Raw genomic sequence first — 18,569 nt, 5'->3', positions numbered from 1 at the left:
ATGTGGCTACTGAATAAGTTAGTATTCGCCCCCCCCCCCCCCAACAGGCACTGAGAGTTGTTTGTGGAAGTTATTAGGCCTACTTGAAGGAATCACATTGCTTCCCCTGTTAGGAAATATCTTAGAGCTTTTATCCCAGTTCCCATCTGTGCTATGAATTATTAACTGTTTTAGCTCTTGCTGTACAGATAGTTCAGAGCCAAAGTACCCTGGAAAATCAGATGAGTCACGTCAAGGGGTTTCACTCAACACATTTCTAAATAAACCAAAAATATACACCCTAATCAAGAATTCAATTTCGCATTCTACACAAGAGCAAGAATCTAGGCGCTACAGTTAATATACAGAGGCAATAAACAGGAATCTATGTTGCTGATTCAGTTGACGAGTCTCAGGTCAGGAAAGGGCAAAATAGCTGAAATTATTGGACAAATAACAACACATGGTCCATGGACAACGTAACATTCTAGAACTTCTTTGGTTCTAGGTTATTATAGTAACTGAAGACCCCCCCCCCCCCCCCCCCCCCGCTAGCTGATCACTGTAGGTGAGCCGCTGTCGTGGGGACCAGAGCCAACAGGTTTAATCACGCCATCAATAACACCATGAAGTGCCACATAGCTCCTCGGAACACACACTGTCACGCTCACCCTGTACATCAATGTAATGTACATCACCCATTTCTTACCAGACACTGTATAACACTGTCCAGCCAGCTAGGAGTCACAGAAACACAGATAATCAGCTCACATTGACTTGATAACATTAGACCATTCGTAACAAAATGTTAAAAACACATAGTCAACCTCTGCTGTCCATAACACTGTCGAGGTCCACACACCTCTGACAGACAGACAGATGTAGGTATGGTACAGTGGGGAACTCACCGGTAGATAGCTGGATAGGGGGCATACAGGTACCCGTCTTCCAAAGCCCCGCCCCCCCAGCAGAGCAAATAGCGTGCCATGTTGTCCCCAGAGCCCTGCCCCTTTCACACCCAACCACGGCACTCTGCGGTGAGGTAACCCTGCCAGTCAACAGTCTATCCCACTGACCACATGGAATCTCCAGCCACACGCCCGACACTGCTCTCAGCCTGAGCCTAGCAGAGCCTCATGGTCCATTTCACAACATGTTATCTTCCATTTCCCCTCCTTGGTGTCTGGATACTCGCTCTGCCTTATTTGGCGCCCTAATCTGTTGCCGTTACCCTGTTGCTGTCCTCCCCTGCTGTCCCGTATCTCTTTAACTCCCTCGCTGGCTCGGTCAGTTCCTCCCTCTCCGGCTCCCTGTAGCAAAGATGGTGGATAAATGAAGATAGAAACTCTGTGGCCTGAGTGAACTAAACCACCACAGAGTTTCATACTGTACTGTCTTTGCTTAGTCCATTTTTGTAAAAAAAAATTTAAGGTCAGTTCCGGTCTACTTAACTGGGTGTAAATGAAATAGCAGCTGGGTCTGGTCTCCTTAGTACATTGAATTTCATTGAACCAGAAAAAAAAACAGAGTGGGGTGTCTCGCTTCCTCTTCCGTCTCTGCCTGTAGCGCTCAATCTGAAGTATCTAAGCCAGTGTGGACACAGTATGTGGTAATAATTTGGCAGGATCTTTGTTGAACTCAAAGTTACTCGGTCAGTTACTCAGTCTTTCACTGCCTTGTCTCTCAGTCAGTATCCATCGTGTGCCTCTCTCTGCAGATGCCTCATCAGCTGGGCTATTTTCCGCTGCTGGAGAAAGCATGCATTTCCTCTCGCCATGGCTGCAATCCCACCTCCTTTCCCCTCTCTCTTCTCTTCCTCTCTTTGTCTCCCCTTACCTCCCCTCCCACTTTCTATGTTTCCAACCTATTTTCTGATTTCACATCCGTCAGCTCCTATCGCTCTAAACAAATACACATGTAGCCCAATCGGATTTAAATCCCAGTACAGTTTCAGTAAAAACTCAAGTGTGTCCGTGTTGCAGTAAAGCCAAACAAACGGAAATGAAAGATAATCAAAGTAGCATACAACAATGACATCATACAGGCTGATGATACCAGATCTATTCCTTTACTAATAAATCTATTTCATGTCTACCAAAGAACAGACTTTATGGTTTTACTAATTCATATTTTAAAAGTCATTGTTGACATGGCTTCTGGCACATTAAGTAAAGAATCTAGCCAAAGATAAGACTCCTTCCAGACCACTCAGTCCAACAAGTCTGGCTCTATAACAATGGGTCTCTTGTTGTCTTGTGGATCAAAAGCCAACTGAAGTGAACTTGATTTTCTCAAAGTCAACTTGTAACACATCTTTAAATGAGCTTTCGATTCAAATCAAAAGTGCCTTTTGTAGTTTGATCAAAAGACTTTGGAGTTCATGGTGGGGCTTGAAAAATGAGTTGTGTCAATGGCCCGCGCTGCAGTTAATACTGTAGCCTCCTGTGACTTAATAGTCCAAAAGAGTGCTCAACCTCACACTCAACTGGCTCTTTTCTATTTTAAAACCCTGAAATCACATGGTCCAGGAAGTTAATCTGCAGCTGCCATGGTTACCCAGTATGTCTGGCTGAGCTACATATCTGATTGGCTGCCTTACATGAAAGGCGGTGCAGCCAAGGAGCCAGGTGGCATGGCAGAAGGGGTTTGACTGACTTTCAGTGAAACCAGTGACGCTAAACACACATGGAAACGCTCACTCACTGAATAGATGGGAAAATACACTGGATATGAGTAAGCCTACACATATGGAAACACATGTTTTATATAATGTACACTTATGCATAAATTAACATTCACTAATAGGACCCGGGTACTCGGATTCTCAGGCCCCTATTAATATAATTTGTCCTGTAAACAAATTTTATAATAATTCCATTCTTAGCAGGGTTGGTGGGACTGATATCCTACACCTTGCAATGAAAATAACACCAACTTGGTTATTAGCCACTACATTGTAGAATAATAATGAAGACATCAAAACTAGGAAATAACACATATGAAATCATGTAGTAACCAAAAAAAGTGTTAAATCAAAATATATGTTATATTTGCGATTCTTCAAATAGCCACCCTTTGCCTTGATAGCTTTGCACACGCTTGGCATTCTCTCAACCAGCTTCACTTGGAATGCTTTTCCAACAGTCTTGAAGGATTTTCCACATATGCTGAGCACTTGTTGCCTGCTTTTCCTTCACTCTGCGGTCCAACTCCTCCAAAACCCATCTCAATTTGGTTAAGGTTGGGGGATTGTGGAGGCCAGGTCATCTGATGCAGCACTCCATCACTCTCCTTCTTGGTAAAATAGCCCTTACATAGCCTGGAGGGGTGTTAGGTTATTGTCCTGTTGAAAAACAAAAGATAGTGGGACTAAGCCAAAACCAGATGGGATGGGGTATCGCTGCAAAATGCTGCTTTAGCGTACCTTGAATTCTAAATAAATCTCAGACAGTGTCACCTGCAAAGCTCCCCTACACCATAACACCTCCTCCATGCTTTACGGTAGGAAATACATGTGGAGATCATCCGTTCACCCACACAGCGTCTCACAAAGACAGTAGTTGGAACCAAAAATCTCCAAGAGACCAAAGGACACATTTCCACCAGTCTAAATGTCCATTGCTTGGGTTTCTTGACCCAAGCAAGTCTCTTATTATTATTGGTGTCCTTTAGTGGTGGTTTCATTGCAGAAATTCAACCATGAAGGCCTGATTCACACAATCTCTTCTGAACAGTTGATGTTGAGATGTGTCTGTTACTTGAACTCTGTGAAGCATTTATTTGGGCTGCAATTTCTGAGGCTGGTAACTCCAATGAACTTATCCTCTGCAGAAGAGGTAACTCAGGGTCTTCCATTCCTGTGGCGGTCCTCATGAGAGCCAGTTTAATCACAGCGCTTGATGGTTTTTGCGACTGCATTTGAAAACTTTCACAGTTCTTGAAATGTTCCGTATTGACTGACCTTCATGTCTTGAAGTAATGATGGACTGACGTTTCTCTTTGCTTATTTGAGCTGTTCTTGCCATTATATGGACTTGGTCTTTTACCAAATAGGGCTATCTTCTGTATACCACCCCTACCATGTCACAATACAACTGATTGGCTCAAACACATTAAAAGAAAGAAATTCCACAAATTAACTTTAAAGAGGGCACAGCTGTTAATTGAAATGCATTCCAGGTGATGACGTCATGAAGCTGGTTGAGAGAATGCCAAGAGTGTGCAAAGCTGTCATCAAGGCAAAGGGTGGCTATTTGAAGAATCTCAAATGTATTTTGATTTGTTTAACACTTTTTTGGTTACTACATGCTTCCATGGGTGTCATTTCATAGTTTTAATGTCTTCACTAGTATTCTTCAATGTAGAAAATAGTAAAAAATAAAGAAAAACCCTTGAATGAGTAGGTGTGTTCAAACGTTTGACCGATAGTGTACCTTAACCAGAGATATCATTCTGCTGAGCCCGAATCATTGGACATCAAACCACAACACACTCAATCCAATACCATGTAGCAGACAGTGCTGTACTGGTAATAAATAATTTCTGGATAAACATTCATGAAAAGAAACAATGGCTCTCTGGCCTCATCTAGTGGTACAACTAAATCTCTGCGGTTGAGTTCCATAACCATAGAAAGTACTACATTTGTCATTTAGCAGACACACCTATCCAGAGTGACTTACAGAAGCAATTAGGGTTAACTGCCTTTCTCAAGGGCACGGACAAACTTTTCACCTAGTTGACTCAGGGTTTCGAAACAGCGACCTTTTGGTTACTGGCCCAATGCTCTTAACCGCGAGGCTACCGCCTGCCCTCTAGATTAGGGAGTACCCAGAGGGTCCTTTTAAACACATATTTCGGAGCGATATCCTATTATAATAGGAATTGGAACTCTTGAGAATTGAGACACCTAGGACTCACGACCTGCTCAGAGGACCTCAGCTCAGACTCCCCTGGGGTTAAATGTGATGGGGGAAATGCATGGCACAGTTAAAGACAGATTGTGAGAAGGAGGCAATTTAGTCTTATTTGCGCTCTTGCATCAGGCCTTCCGAGCTTCGGAGAGTCTGGAGCGTCTCTACGTGGTTCATTTGGTCAGGTCAGCCAGATGCTGATCAAAACAGCTATATACAAAAACAGACACTGTCAATAATGGAAATGCCAGACCAAACCATATGTCACACATGCTTAGATCATAGGCTCTAAACTCCAAATGCAATCCAAATAATTGGGAACAACCATTCAAGGTACAACACATGGCATGAGATTTTAGTGACAGTCCTTTTGTAGGTCATCTAGGAGCAGTAAAGACATGTATAACCGAAGCAGCATTAAGCGGTTTACCATTGTGAAACAGCATAATAGGATACTATATCTTATAATAAGATCATCAGAGCAAAATACAGAGAGCTCCAAAAGTATTGGGACAGGGCCAATTTTGACGTTGTTTTGGCTCTGTACTCCAGCACTTTGGATTTGAAATGGCTATGAGGTTAAAGTGCAGGCTGTCGGCTTTAATTTGAGGGTATTTTCATCCAGATCGGGTGAACCATTAGAAATATCACGCTTTTGACTCTACAACTTTGCTGGATTAAATTTTGCTCTCTGTTTTGGTTGCGTTTCAGATTATTTTGTGCCCAATAGAAATGAATGGTAAATATCATACCCCCAAGACATGCTAAACTCTCACCATTACAATAACAGGGAGAGGTTAGCTTTTAGTTTTTTTGGAGGTATGATATTTGAGAGTCTAACTTTCTCAGTAATCATAATCCACAATTCATCCAGGATTATCCATAATCATGGGAGCATCCACATTAATGTAGAAGTGTTTAGAAACATATTCTATACTTATTTACAATAAAAGTTACTCCAAATTGACAGAATACATTACTTACCATTCATTTCTATTGTGCACAAAATAATCTGAAACACAACCAAAACAAACAGCAAATGCATCCAACACATTTGTAGAGTCACAAGCTTGATGTAGTCGTTGCACGTTATGGATATGGAACCAAATAGTGAATTTGTACAATATACTTGATGGGGGGAGACTATGTACAAAAAGCGCTGTAATTTCTAAACGGTTCAGCTGATATGGATGAAAATACCCTCAAATTAAAGCGGACAGTCATTGTCATTGTATCCCCTCAAATCCAAAGGCCTGGAGTTCAGAGCCAAAACAACAAAAATGGAGCTCACTGTAGGTGTTGCCACCACCAAACACACAAATTCACTCAAGAGATATCACAGCTAAACAATCTCGAGGTTGGTGAAGGGATTGTGACTTTGCCCGTGCACGTTACCACTTTCTCCTGCACGGACATGGCAAAGTTGCTGATACAAAACGGTCTAAATTAAGTATACCTTGACGTCCATGCTTTCATTTAGACTGTTTGTCTGTCACTCACCGAATGAGAGGCAAGTCTAAGTTAGACTTATTTTTCATTGAGTCTTTCTCCAACCAAGACTTCCCTCCTGAAGTAGAATCCTCAGAGTAGCTGCTGAGCCCGTCTCCTGTGGGGGCCAGGGTGTTCTCAGACCGGACAGGGACAGACACCCTGGGAGGCTCTGGATGGGCCAGGGGGGCAAAACTCAGCTCCGTGATGTGACGCGCACTCTCACATATCTGGCTCTGGATCTCAGGGGTGAGGGTGGGAAGGTCAAAGGTGAAAACGTGCGGGCCGCTGGAGGTCAAGAGGTCAACGCTGTCCAGGCTGCTGTAAGAGGTGCCCTTAGCCCGGTGAGACTCCACAATGCTCTCAAAGTGGTGGCTGAAGGAGTCAAGGCCATCCGCAGAGGTCCTGCGAGGGCTGGTCAATGAGATGGGGGACTTGAGTGCTGAATGGGAATCTGATATGTAGTCCAACGGACGACTACAGGGGAAAAAACATGTACATCTTAACATGGGATACTCCTTGACATTGTTTTTCTACAAGTTCAACAGATCTGTACATTGTTTCAATGAATACATTTTAGTTTCTATTTGAGGTAGGCACAGGTACTGTAGTGTTAAACTCATCTCTATATTTGCTTTCAAGGTATGGTGTGTTTGAACAGTGGATGGCTCACCCCTTCATCAGCAGACTGTACGTCTGATTATCCTCATGGGTGGCATGTTGTCTCTTCTTATCCCCCTGCATCCTCACACTGGCCCAGCTCACCATCTCCTCCTCTAGCTCCTCCACCTCTCCGTCAGTGTGGACTATGGTACTGGCGCTAGAGGCCGAGGTGGCCAGCACGCTGCGATTACTCCCAAAAGCAGAGTCCACTTCCACCTCCTCCTGTTCTCTCTCGCTCTCTGCCTGGGCCTCAGCCTCAGCTAACATTACCTCATCCAGGTCTGTTTCCCTATAGCATTTCAGGGGCACCGCATCTAAGTCCGTCTCAGAGTACTTGATGGTTTTCCGGATGATGCCCGTCTTGGGTGAGATGCCAACCACAGCGACTGGGGGCGGAGTCACCAGCTCCACCTCCACCTGCTGGACGTTGTGATAGGATAAACTCTGTCCCTCATCGTCCAGCCCCCTCCAGTGATTTGTGGGCTTCAGGGGCAGGGAGGAGGGAGGGGTATGCTTGGGAGACTCGCTGGAGGTGACCCTAGGGGGGGCTGTAGAGTAGGATATCGAAAAAGACAAATTGTAAAAGTGTGCATGAATATTGTTTACCAAGACATCTTGCACTTAGTCAAATGGCATGTTCTAACAACCATGCACAAATAATCATACATGTATTGTCCTAAAGACCAGAAGTACATGTATTGTCCTAAAGACCAGAAGTACATGTATTGTCCTAAAGACCAGAAGTACATGTATTGTCCTAAAGACCAGAAGTACATGTATTGTCCTAAAGACCAGAAGTAAATGTATTGTCCTAAAGACCAGAAGTAAATGTATTGTCCTAAAGACCAGAAGTAAATGTATTGTCCTAAAGACCAGAAGTAAATGTATTGTCCTAAAGACCAGAAGTAAATGTATTGTCCTAAAGACCAGAAGTAAATGTATTGTTCTAAAGACCAGAAGTAAATGTATTGTTCTAAAGACCAGAAGTAAATGTATTGTTCTAAAGACCAGAAGTACATGTATTGTCCTAAAGACCAGAAGTAAATGTATTGTTCTAAAGACCAGAAGTAAATGTATTGTCCTAAAGACCAGAAGTAAATGTATTGTTCTAAAGACCAGAAGTAAATGTATTGTCCTAAAGACCAGAAGTAAATGTATTGTTCTAAAGACCAGAAGTAAATGTATTGTCCTAAAGACCAGAAGTAAATGTATTGTCCTAAAGACCAGAAGTAAATGTATTGTCCTAAAGACCAGAAGTAAATGTATTGTCCTAAAGACCAGAAGTAAATGTATTGTTCTAAAGACCAGAAGTAAATGTATTGTTCTAAAGACCAGAAGTAAATGTATTGTTCTAAAGACCAGAAGTAAATGTATAGATTGTATTCCATTATGATGGTACATTGTATTGAGAGGACTGATTACTCTATGCACGTTAGTTTGCAATTTTGTCATGGAAAAACAGCAGCTTCCAGCCATAACGCCAGGTTTGGCAATTTACCTGTTTAACATCAGCTCACTTGCGCTGAGGTGGGAGGGGTGGCAATATTTGAGGTGTGTCCTTAACAGGCGCAAAAGTGACAATTTCATGCAGCACTAATGGGACGTTTTAAGACCCACAAAAAGCAGGTCTTAGGGATAATGCAGTTGATAATGGCTTGGATTTGGAAGGGGGACGAACAGCCTATCCAGCCTTGACGCACATTACCCATGGAAGGAGAGATATGCCTTTTGTGCCAGTGAATCTCGTATTTCGAAACCATATGATTCCCCCCCCCCCCTCCCCTTAATCAAGGCTGGTTTAGCAGTATCTCATAGGTGCACCTTTTAATCCTGTCCATTAGCCAAAAGTAGCCCATGAATAAAAGAGATTTTAAATGGTTTACTGAGACTTGCTTTGAAATATTTGAGGCTTTTGCCCTTTTTCATTATTCACCTGTATTTCACTTTTTCAAGTAAAATGTTGTTTGTTTAAAAAAATAAACATTGTTTTTTTTAATCAAATGAAACGAAAAACAAACTTATTCAAAAGATTCACCGTCTATGGGTTTATGGTGAGAACGTACATGGCTCGAAAGTAATGGGATTGCGTCTGCTATTTCTGGAGAAGTGTAAATATGATCTGTCAGATGGTTCCATGATGTTTATAAAACATGACATTTGCGAGCTGTATAACGGTGAGTGGACATGCCTCCTTTCTCTTTATATTGGATCTTTATCCAGCTCCTGTCAAAAATTTGGATGTGCGTAAAACTCTATGTCTAAGTTGCCTTGTCTGTATTATACGCCGACGGGGAGCAATTATGGTGCTTGTAACTGTATATAGACATTGCCTATTTAAAACAAAATGGTTGCTTAGTTAGCCTAGCGAATTCAATCTTGATTATAGACTACGCTTGGCATGTCCATTCTGCATTTTACAGTAGGCCTAGCCCCTATATTAGTATTAATGATATAGCCTGTTTAGCAATGCATTTCCATATTGAAGCAATGAATCTAGAACAACGTGGACTGCAAACATGTTCAACATATTTAGCAAATATGGTTCAGGCTATTTAATGAACTAGGCTATAATGGAGTAGATGACAACGCAATAGATAAGAGACCAAAAATATACAACTTGAAGCAATCACATATTTAGCCATGGAGCACATTCTGATTGGCTAATGAAGGGCCAAGCCTCGACACACCCAGAACTTGTTTATTCATCAAAACACAGCCCTTTCGCGCCACTGCCAGTTACTGCGCCCATAATTCCGGTTGTGAAAATAGCTAAAAGATTTGACACCCCCAAAACTATAATGCTACCGCCAGCACTAAGATTTATCTTTGCGATAGGTTTGTTAAAATAGAGCCCTCAATATTTTTGTCCCACTAAGTAAAATTACCTGTTCTAAAGACCATGGAAATGTAATAAAATGACTTGTTCTAAATGTATAGATTGTTATTATAACGGTAGAGTTTATTGTGAAGACATTCACCGTTTTGAGGCCTATAACACACGGTCTGTGATGAGTACTGTAATTCAATAGTGAATGGTAGAAGATGAGTGAGAGATGAAGAGAAGGGATAAAGAAAACAAATTAAACACAAGGGGATAGATTCTCTAAGGTCTAAATTTAATTAACAGGAAAGTACACATTAAATGAAAGACGTGTGATGCGGAGACGTGTAGACTGAACCAGGGGTCGGCAACAGGCAGCCTGAGGGGCTAAAACCATCCAGCGAGTGATAATTTGTGGCCCCCCCAAAGTTTTTAGTAAAAAATTTAAATGTTTTAATGATTTTCATTTTTGGTCAAGTTTAATTTAGGAAATCAGTTCCTAAGTATTACCACAAATAAAAATGTTTATATGTGACCGTGTCAATATAATCCAGGTATGTAATGATAGTATTTTCAAATACAATCTCTTTTTGGTCTGAGTTGTGGTCAATTTGCAGTGTACAAATTAATATAATTATGTTCCAGCCCTCTGACCAAAACAGCCCCTGGCTAAACCTATTTGCCTACCCCTGCTCTAAACGATCAATAAAGTGCTGTAACCTTTTGGGTAAACAAAGAAAATGTTTGTGTTGCAAGAGAAGGAAGCGAGTCAGTCAGAGTTTAAAAAGGACAGCACTAATGCCAGGCCCTGATGGCTCTATAGCCAAATCTAGCCAAAGCTAATTGGATTACAGGAATATTGTGCAGCTAGCTGCTTGTTCACGAGGCGGGGCTGACAAACTAGGAAGTCTAAACTAGAGGAGGAGGAGGAGTAAGACAGTGATTAGAGCTCTTTCAGGACAGGACCGCCCACCTTTAGAATCGTGGCAGTCCTCTGTGGGCTGTCCGAACAGGAACTCCCATTTGGCATGGGCAATCCTCTGGGAGTGCAAGGACGGGCCCAGCACAGAGTAGTGGCTGTCTGACTACAACAGATGAAAGACAGGGAGAATGTACTTTATCACCTACTCAACCAATGTACACTTGTAAACAGTCTTTCTTACACAATCTCTCACTCCCCCACCTGCATCCCAGAAGCAGTGTCTTCAGTGTCATTGCTCTTCTGGCTGGACTGGCTGGATGTCTCTGGAGAGAGACAGTCCCTCTCTGGCTGACTGTTTTCCTCCAGACTGCCTGTCACTCCACTGGAGCTTTGGGAAGACCCCAGCAATCCGCTATGGTCCTGGGTCTCCCCCCCGTTTACCCCATGTTTATCCCCCAACACAGCTGCTTCATCCCTCCCCTGTTGCATCAGCTCTTCCTTGGTCACCACACACAATCCATCACCATCAGCAGTCTGATCCTCCCTATTGGACTCGTCTTGGTCCGTGACGGACACGTTCTCCCTCCACTGCTGCATCCTGGAGGTCCAGCTGTCTGGTGGCTCCATGTCAAGGCCTATAACCAGGCGCCTGCTGCTCTCCGGGCTGTCCCTTGGATCCCCTCTGTCAAAGAGGGTGTCGTACTGTCTCCTATACAGGCCAGGGGAGCCCCGGTCTCCCATGTACTGTGGGGGTTGGTGGCGGTGCAGGGTGGGGCTGTCTTTCGCCACCAGCTCAGCTCTCTGCAGCCGAGGGTCTATGATAGGAGTCTGGGACGCCACCACTGGGTGCAGCATAGCTGGCATAGTAGGGGAGGAGATGCCCTTCTGCTGTAGGAGGGGGGAGGCTTGCCCCGAGCCTTGGCCTGGTATGGACTCTCTGGAGTGGCATCCAACACTAGGAGACTCCTCGTCTGTCCACCTGTGGTCCTGGAGGTGAGTGTTACTGTTAGCTTCAGGGTGGGGCTGCGCTGGAGAACCCGTGCCCTGGAGGGTGGTATAGGGTTGAGACCTCCTAGAGAGGTAGCCGGGCCTGGGGCTCTCTGACTTAGCCGAGTCAGTCTGGAACAGGGTGGGAGAGGGAGTCCTCCTGTCCATGAGGATGGTGGGAAGCTTGGTAACTTCCTCTGCCAGCTTACGGGCCATGTCAGGGCTAGAGGCCTGGGAGATACTTCTCCTGCCACTGGTCTGGTTCAATCCCTCTCCCAGCTTGCTGCCATTTGACTGATCTGACGGTTTGGAGTTTACCTTGTTGGGTAAGCGTGTAGGAGTGTAGCTGCTGGTTTGGCTGCTAGTCCTCTGGTTGCAAGAGGCCGAGGTGCTGGTAGACATGCTTGCTGGTATGTCATGCTGGATCGCAGTGGGCCTCCCTGTAGGTAAAGGCGGGCGGAACTTGGAGGACAAGCTGGGGCTCTCGTCCCCCAGGCCTGGCCTGTGGTTATGGACACCATAGTGGTGGCGAACACTGGAGGGGGACATGGTGTATTTGTAGTAGGACTGCCTGGCTTGAACGAAGAGCTGGTCAGAAGCTGGGCTTCTGGTGAGGCCATTTAAACCGCGGTTCCTGTCTGGGTCTATGAGGTGTGGATTGACGGGCATTGTTTTGGTACCTTGGGGCAGGACTGGGGACCCTACCCAGGACTTGCAGCGGAGCTGCTGCTGGTAGTGCCGTGGAAAGCTGGGGCTCTGATCTGGGCTGTAGGCTGCCAGTCTGCGCCTCAGTTCCGGGGAGCCAAATTCCTCCATGGCCCTGTAGGTGGCTTCTCTGGCTACAGTGTCCAGAGTGGACCTGCGGAGACAGGGGGAGCCCTTGGGGGACAATTTGGGGCTGGAGCTACCGGAGGGCTTCCAGCTGTCTGACCACACAGGGTCACTAAGCCTCTTCTTGAGGCGGGCAGGCAGATACCCCTCCTCCCCTCTACTGAAGGGGTTCTCAGGTATACTTTGGCACAAAGCACTGCAGGGGCTGTCCACAGACTTAATGCTGGCTTTCTCTATGTAGCTAAAGCTGACCACAGAGCGTTTGCCCTCATCCCCCACACCAGAGCTATCGTAGAACCTGCACCCACTGGTTGGAGTGGAGGGGGCAGTTATTAACCCAGAGCAGGCAGGGGATAGGGGCACCCTCCCTTGGTAGTGCTCAATGTCTGAGGAGCGGGGGCGCACCAGAGTTCCATGCTGTGGCCCATTGGGTGCAGGCTGGAGAGTGGAGAGCAAGTGACCAGTCCCCTCGTAAGGCAGACTCTGCCTGTGGTGGATGGGCGGTCCCGAGTTGTCCGGTAGGTCCAGCTGGAAACTGACAGAGTGTCTAGAGGAGGACTTGGAGGGGGTGAGGCTGGGAGTGCTGCCCCCAACATTATGCACCACTCCAGGGGACATGGAGGTTGGGCTGGGGGTGGAGGTGCAGGTACAGGTGGAGTGGCTGGGGGTGCACTGGGACTGAGGTAGGATGTCCGGCTCTTGGAGCACTAGTGGGTGAATCCCCTCCACACCACCCCCCAACTCCTTCCCTTCTTCCTCCGGGACAGACCTCACCTCCACATACAGGTGCAGGATCTTGCCAGACTGAGACATGGTCCCCACACAGGCCTCGGTCTCTTTCTTGTTGTTTGTCTCCTAAGCTTCCTTTCTAACCCAAAATGAATCAAAAAATGGGTCCATTTGGTGAGGGTCAGTAAGCTGGAAGATGATTGGCAGGTCTCGTCGCCATGCTGCTCTGCTCATCTTCTTTTCAGGCTGTCAAAGAGAAAGAGAGAAAGGACACAATAGGAACATGTTCTTTTAAAAAGACAATAAAATAAACTTACACAAAATTATATCAAAGACTGTTACTGAATTCAGAATCCATCTTTGTAACCTGAGGTGATGCTGTCATGCCATTGTCTACCAGTCACGCCATGACATCAGTCTAGGGATGCATTCCCCTGACCCCCTGGGCGGGTGACTGTAAGCGAAACAGATATCGATAATAGCTTTACTCCCAGTCATTCTGACATTTAGGCCTACTCACAAAACACTATAGTATACTATGGGACTGTACTGTAATAAAGAAATCTACTGGACAAAATACTCAGAGCAAATTTTCCATTACATGTAGGTAGGTAGGACTGAGGTCTGAATCAACAGTTCAGAGCGTCTGCTCTTTTTTTAATAACTTGTAGGGAACACAATATACAGCCCATACTCCAAAAAAAAAAAAACTTGTCCTGCAGGCTCTAGTTTGGTCTAATCTTGATTATTGTTCAGTCGTGTGGTCAAGTGCTGAAAGGAAAGACCTAGTTAAGCTGCAGCCGGTCCAGAACAGAGCGGCACGTCTTGCTCTTCATTGTAATCATAGGGCTGATATGAATACTATGCATGACAGTCTATCTTGGCTAGGAGTTGAGCAGAGACTGACTGCATCACTTCTTATTTTTAAAAGAAACATTAATGTGTTGAAAATTACAAATTGTTTGCATAGTCAAAGCTCCGACACACACACTTACCCCACCAGACATGCCATGAGGGGTCTTTTCACAGTCCCCAAATCCAGAACAAATTCAAGAAAGCGTACAGTATTATATAGGGCCATTATTGCATGGAACTCCCTTCCATCTCATATTGCTCAAATGAACAGCAAACCTGGTTTTAAAAAAACAGATAAAGAAACACCTCACAAAGCCTCTCCCCTACTAGATAGTTGGTGTGTTGGTATTGATATGTAGGCCTTTCTTAAATTGATGTAGTTCTGTCCTTCCCTATTAACGTTCTGTATTATGTCATGTTTCATGTTGTATGGACCCCAGGAAGAGGAGCTGCTGCTTTCGAAACAGCTAATGGGGATCTTAATAAAATAGCAAATATATGGTCTATACTTGCAATGTAGGTCTCTGACTTATGGGTGGCACAAATTGGGATTTGGGGACAGGAAATGGCAGGGTACTGTACAGTACCCTGCCAATTAAACACTATAGTAATTACTGTAGTCTTTTTAAAACTGTAGTGTTTTGCTAACAAACTTTGTTTTTGTAGTATTTTACAGTAGACTATAACATAAGTACAACACATGATTGAGGTATTTAAAAAGTTGAACCTTTATTTAACTAGACAAGTCAGCTTGAAGGTCAACGTGAAGGTATACCACAGTGTGTAGTATAGTATTGTAAAGATCACTACAGAATTCTATAGTATTCTGTAGTAAACTGTCATATTTTTTTGGGTGGCTATGGACATAGCCAGAAATAGTATCATAAGTGATGACGGTAAACAGTTGGTTATGATACAGTACAGGTCTTGCTTGGGTGGTTGTATCTTTATAGACTCCATTAATGTGTCTGATTGCTTGTTGGCCACAGGCCTGTTAGCTTTGATTAATCCAACAAAGCTCTATTTTCACAGGTGAAGGATTCTTGAACTTGAAGGCTCAGAATGAAGCAGAACAAGCGAGAACAGCAGGCAGACTACTTTTACCCAAAACATTCCACATTCCAAGTGTTTTGTTAACAATCCAAATCTGTAGTCTGTCAAGTTCACACTCACCACGTCCTCAATCTAGAATAGCAAGTGTAAAATTCCTTCAGTTTGTTTGAGTACATAGATACCAGAGAGAAGCAACTAATTCTGATATCGAAATAGATATAATATCTGGTGAAATTCTAAAGTGGCTCTAACAGGGTCAACCTCTCAATATTTTCCTTTGTTCACTATATCAGAGGTCATGGGCCCACCTTCTGAGGAACTTGTTCACTCTGTTGTCTCTACTTTAGTCACGGCAGGTTAGTCATTACCCTACAAATCATGAGGAGCAGGAAGACCCCAACCATTGCCACTGCTAGCACACTGCTCTAATATTAGTTCCTACCGGATGTTTGGCAGACCAAACTCGTCGGTCCTTTAAAAACCTGCTGTATGTAAAATATTGCGCGCTATCGTTTGGAAAAAAAATCAAATGTGACTCTGGATGACAACATAATGATGTTTGTTTCCAACATTAGGGCTGTTTATCTAAAGAAATTAAATCCGCTTCGTGTTTTGTTTCCTTGCCACGATACTATGTATCGCAATATTGGTATCGTCCTGGCCCTAGTTGTCAGTCTGATCCTCACACACCACATGTACAGACACTCAGACACCGGTGATCAGTGTAGCAGGTAGAGAGAAATATCCTTTAACCTCTCCCACTGCTTTTCCTTAGAAAGTCTCTCTCCTCCTTTGCTTCATTGACACTATACCAGTAAGACAGTAGTTACCAAAGGCCAGACAAAGGTAACTAAGGCAACTAAGTAATGAATAGGTCTCATTTAGTTTGAAAAGATCATGCTTATTTGTCTGGAAATCAACAAACAATCGTCTCCCATTTCAGCAAGACCTAAAAGTATATCTCCCATCGTTATGTAGGCCTTGAAATAGCCAATGATTCAAATCATCTCAGACCCTAAACACACATGCATGCACACACACAGCAGGTGATAACTATCTGAGATCCCAGGGAAGAAGCAGGGTTGTGCCATGACTTTCCACATGGTACAGAGGGAGGGGGACAGTCTGTCTCACACATGCCTCACACACCCACAGCTGCACACTTACACCAGGGGCGTAGGCTCACCCAATCAGGTTGAGCAATTTTTTGTTGTTGTTGCTGCTCTTCACTTGTCAGTGTTCCAAATGGGACATTATTTGTATTTTTACTTAGACATGCAAACACCATCAGATATAATAGCAAGCAGTGCACTGGGTTAGTCAGATTTGATTAAATATAACAGAACAGATTAACCGTAATGACATTCACCGTCACAGGATGGGTTGCCAAAAATAACTAACAAAGCAACACCCCCAATAAGCCACAAATATGACTGCATTGAGGCATGTCACTGTGCTTCTATGGCTATATGAACCATGCCACTGCCCATTTCATTTGTTCATTTAGCAAACAAGACATCTCATACTACTATGGCCGACAGTGTAAAACACATTTCACTGCACCTAACTTTTTTTTCTGTGCCTTTATCACAGTCAAGACACCTATATTTTAGCTTGAATTAGCTTTAAAAATGCTACATTCTCTCTCAGCCTCATGGCAGAATGTGTAAAATAGCATGAAATGAGCTATAAAACTGCATTTCCCTCTCTGCCCCATGCAAAATGTGCAGAATTACAGGAAATTTTCTTTAAAATAGCAACATTTTTTCAGCCTCGTGTCAAAATGTGTAGAATAACATCAGATCACCTATTTGTTTAATAGAACCACTGGGTCATATGCCCACCAACCTGAAAAAGTTAAGTCCAAAGAACTTCTGTCTGGCTGGCTCAAGACGTTTTGTTGTTCCTATGCATGTAACAATTAATGCTACTTCCACTACTAAATCTGTAGTGTGGTTATTTCTTCATCAAATTACACAAGGTTAACTCACCGTACTTGAGACAGGGGCCAGGGGCAGGGCCTGTGCTTACGTTATTGGATACATCTGGCAGGAGTCAGACATAGTTAAGTTAGTTGGGCCCGTATGAAGTGGAATAAATCCAGAGGACAACAACCAGACTGCTGGACATCATTACAGCCAGGAGACAGTACTAACATTTTAATTTCATCGCTTTAAAAAAAAATGTCTGAACCATTTCCTTTCATCCAATTCAAACCCCAAATATCACGCATATCCATCTCCCCTGATGACCAGAAAGAAGATTATTATTTTTTTTTTTTAAATGATTCCCTCCTAAAAAGGAAAACCTAAAAATAAATAATGTCTGTGTTTTTCACAGACTAGAAACCAAGTTTACAATATAAAAATACATCTGTCAATTCTGGTCAATTAGAAAACCATTAACATAAAGTATTTCTAAAACCAGGAGACCAATAGACATTTATATTAATATCGCACGGCCACATGTTGAACAAGGCACACTGATTACAACCTCATAACACTTGAGGATCAACATGTACTTTCTCTCACACACGCTCATATCAAAAACACACATGATGGAACACACTTACACCCTGATGAGCAGGGTACTTAGGCCTACTTTTTCTGTACTCAGACTAATAGGATTCCCTACCCCCCCCCCCCCCATTTTTGTTCATCCTACAGACACACACTATACACACAGTCCCACACACACACACACTGTACACATAGCAACTGCTATCCCCCGAGTTGCAGCAGCACAGTCTGGGTCTGCCTCCCTCTTTCTCCTCATCTCCCTTTCTCCTCTTTGCCACCTCTAGACTCACAGTGGCTGTCCGCTTTGCCAGCTCATCCATACTGGATTTAGGCCTCCCTCCTCCCCCCTCCAGACCTGCCTAAGTCCAATAGAGCTCCATCTTCCACCTCCTGCCACTCATGGTGCTTTGTCCCTCCCTTTAGGAAGAGTGCTCGACCAATCAGATCCCTTGATCCAGTGCTGTCTTAACGGCCCAATGGCTACTGGTGTAAAGTAGTCTGTTTAGCACTAACAGATGGTGAAGGACCATGCAGCTTATAGTTGCTGGGGCAGTAACAAGGTCAGAGGGGACTGGGGCCCTCCTCTTATTCAGAGGATATAAACTAATTTGAGTCATAGGGTCTAACAGTTGTGAACCTCTGAGGAAAAACAAGAATAAACAAATTCGAGGCATCACCTACACACTCTCACGCTTGGACAGACAGTCCGTTTCTCTTTCCCTCTGATAACACTACTAGCACTCTCTCTAGGTATCAACACTGACAGGCTGTCTGTAGCATGTCTACTGTACCTCACTAGGAGGTTCTGG

The 18,569-nt window shown here is 44.0% G+C and overlaps 1 protein-coding gene across 2 annotated transcripts in view; it reads right to left on the bottom strand.

The window, feature by feature from the left end:
* The window catches only part of LOC139410600 (uncharacterized), a 46,155-nt gene that overhangs the window by 22,665 nt on the left and 4,921 nt on the right, over window positions 1–18,569 (bottom strand). Inside the window, exons 1-5 of one of the 2 annotated variants that reach the window (XM_071155917.1) lie at window positions 13,701–13,760; window positions 11,048–13,579; window positions 10,838–10,949; window positions 7,054–7,591; window positions 6,393–6,857 (exon numbers count right to left, since the gene is read on the bottom strand). In XM_071155917.1, coding sequence (XP_071012018.1) covers window positions 6,393–6,857; window positions 7,054–7,591; window positions 10,838–10,949; window positions 11,048–13,417 — 3,485 coding nt within the window. In that variant the 5' untranslated portion in view covers window positions 13,418–13,579; window positions 13,701–13,760. Of the gene's footprint in view, window positions 1–6,392; window positions 6,858–7,053; window positions 7,592–10,837; window positions 10,950–11,047; window positions 13,580–13,700; window positions 13,761–18,569 lie in introns of those variants that run through there. The other variant, XM_071155910.1, reaches the window with a different exon arrangement.

This window comes from Oncorhynchus clarkii, chromosome 1 (genome assembly GCF_045791955.1).
Source record: "Oncorhynchus clarkii lewisi isolate Uvic-CL-2024 chromosome 1, UVic_Ocla_1.0, whole genome shotgun sequence".
Lineage (NCBI taxonomy): Eukaryota > Metazoa > Chordata > Actinopteri > Salmoniformes > Salmonidae > Oncorhynchus > Oncorhynchus clarkii.
This window is presented reverse-complemented; position numbering and strand designations above follow the sequence as displayed.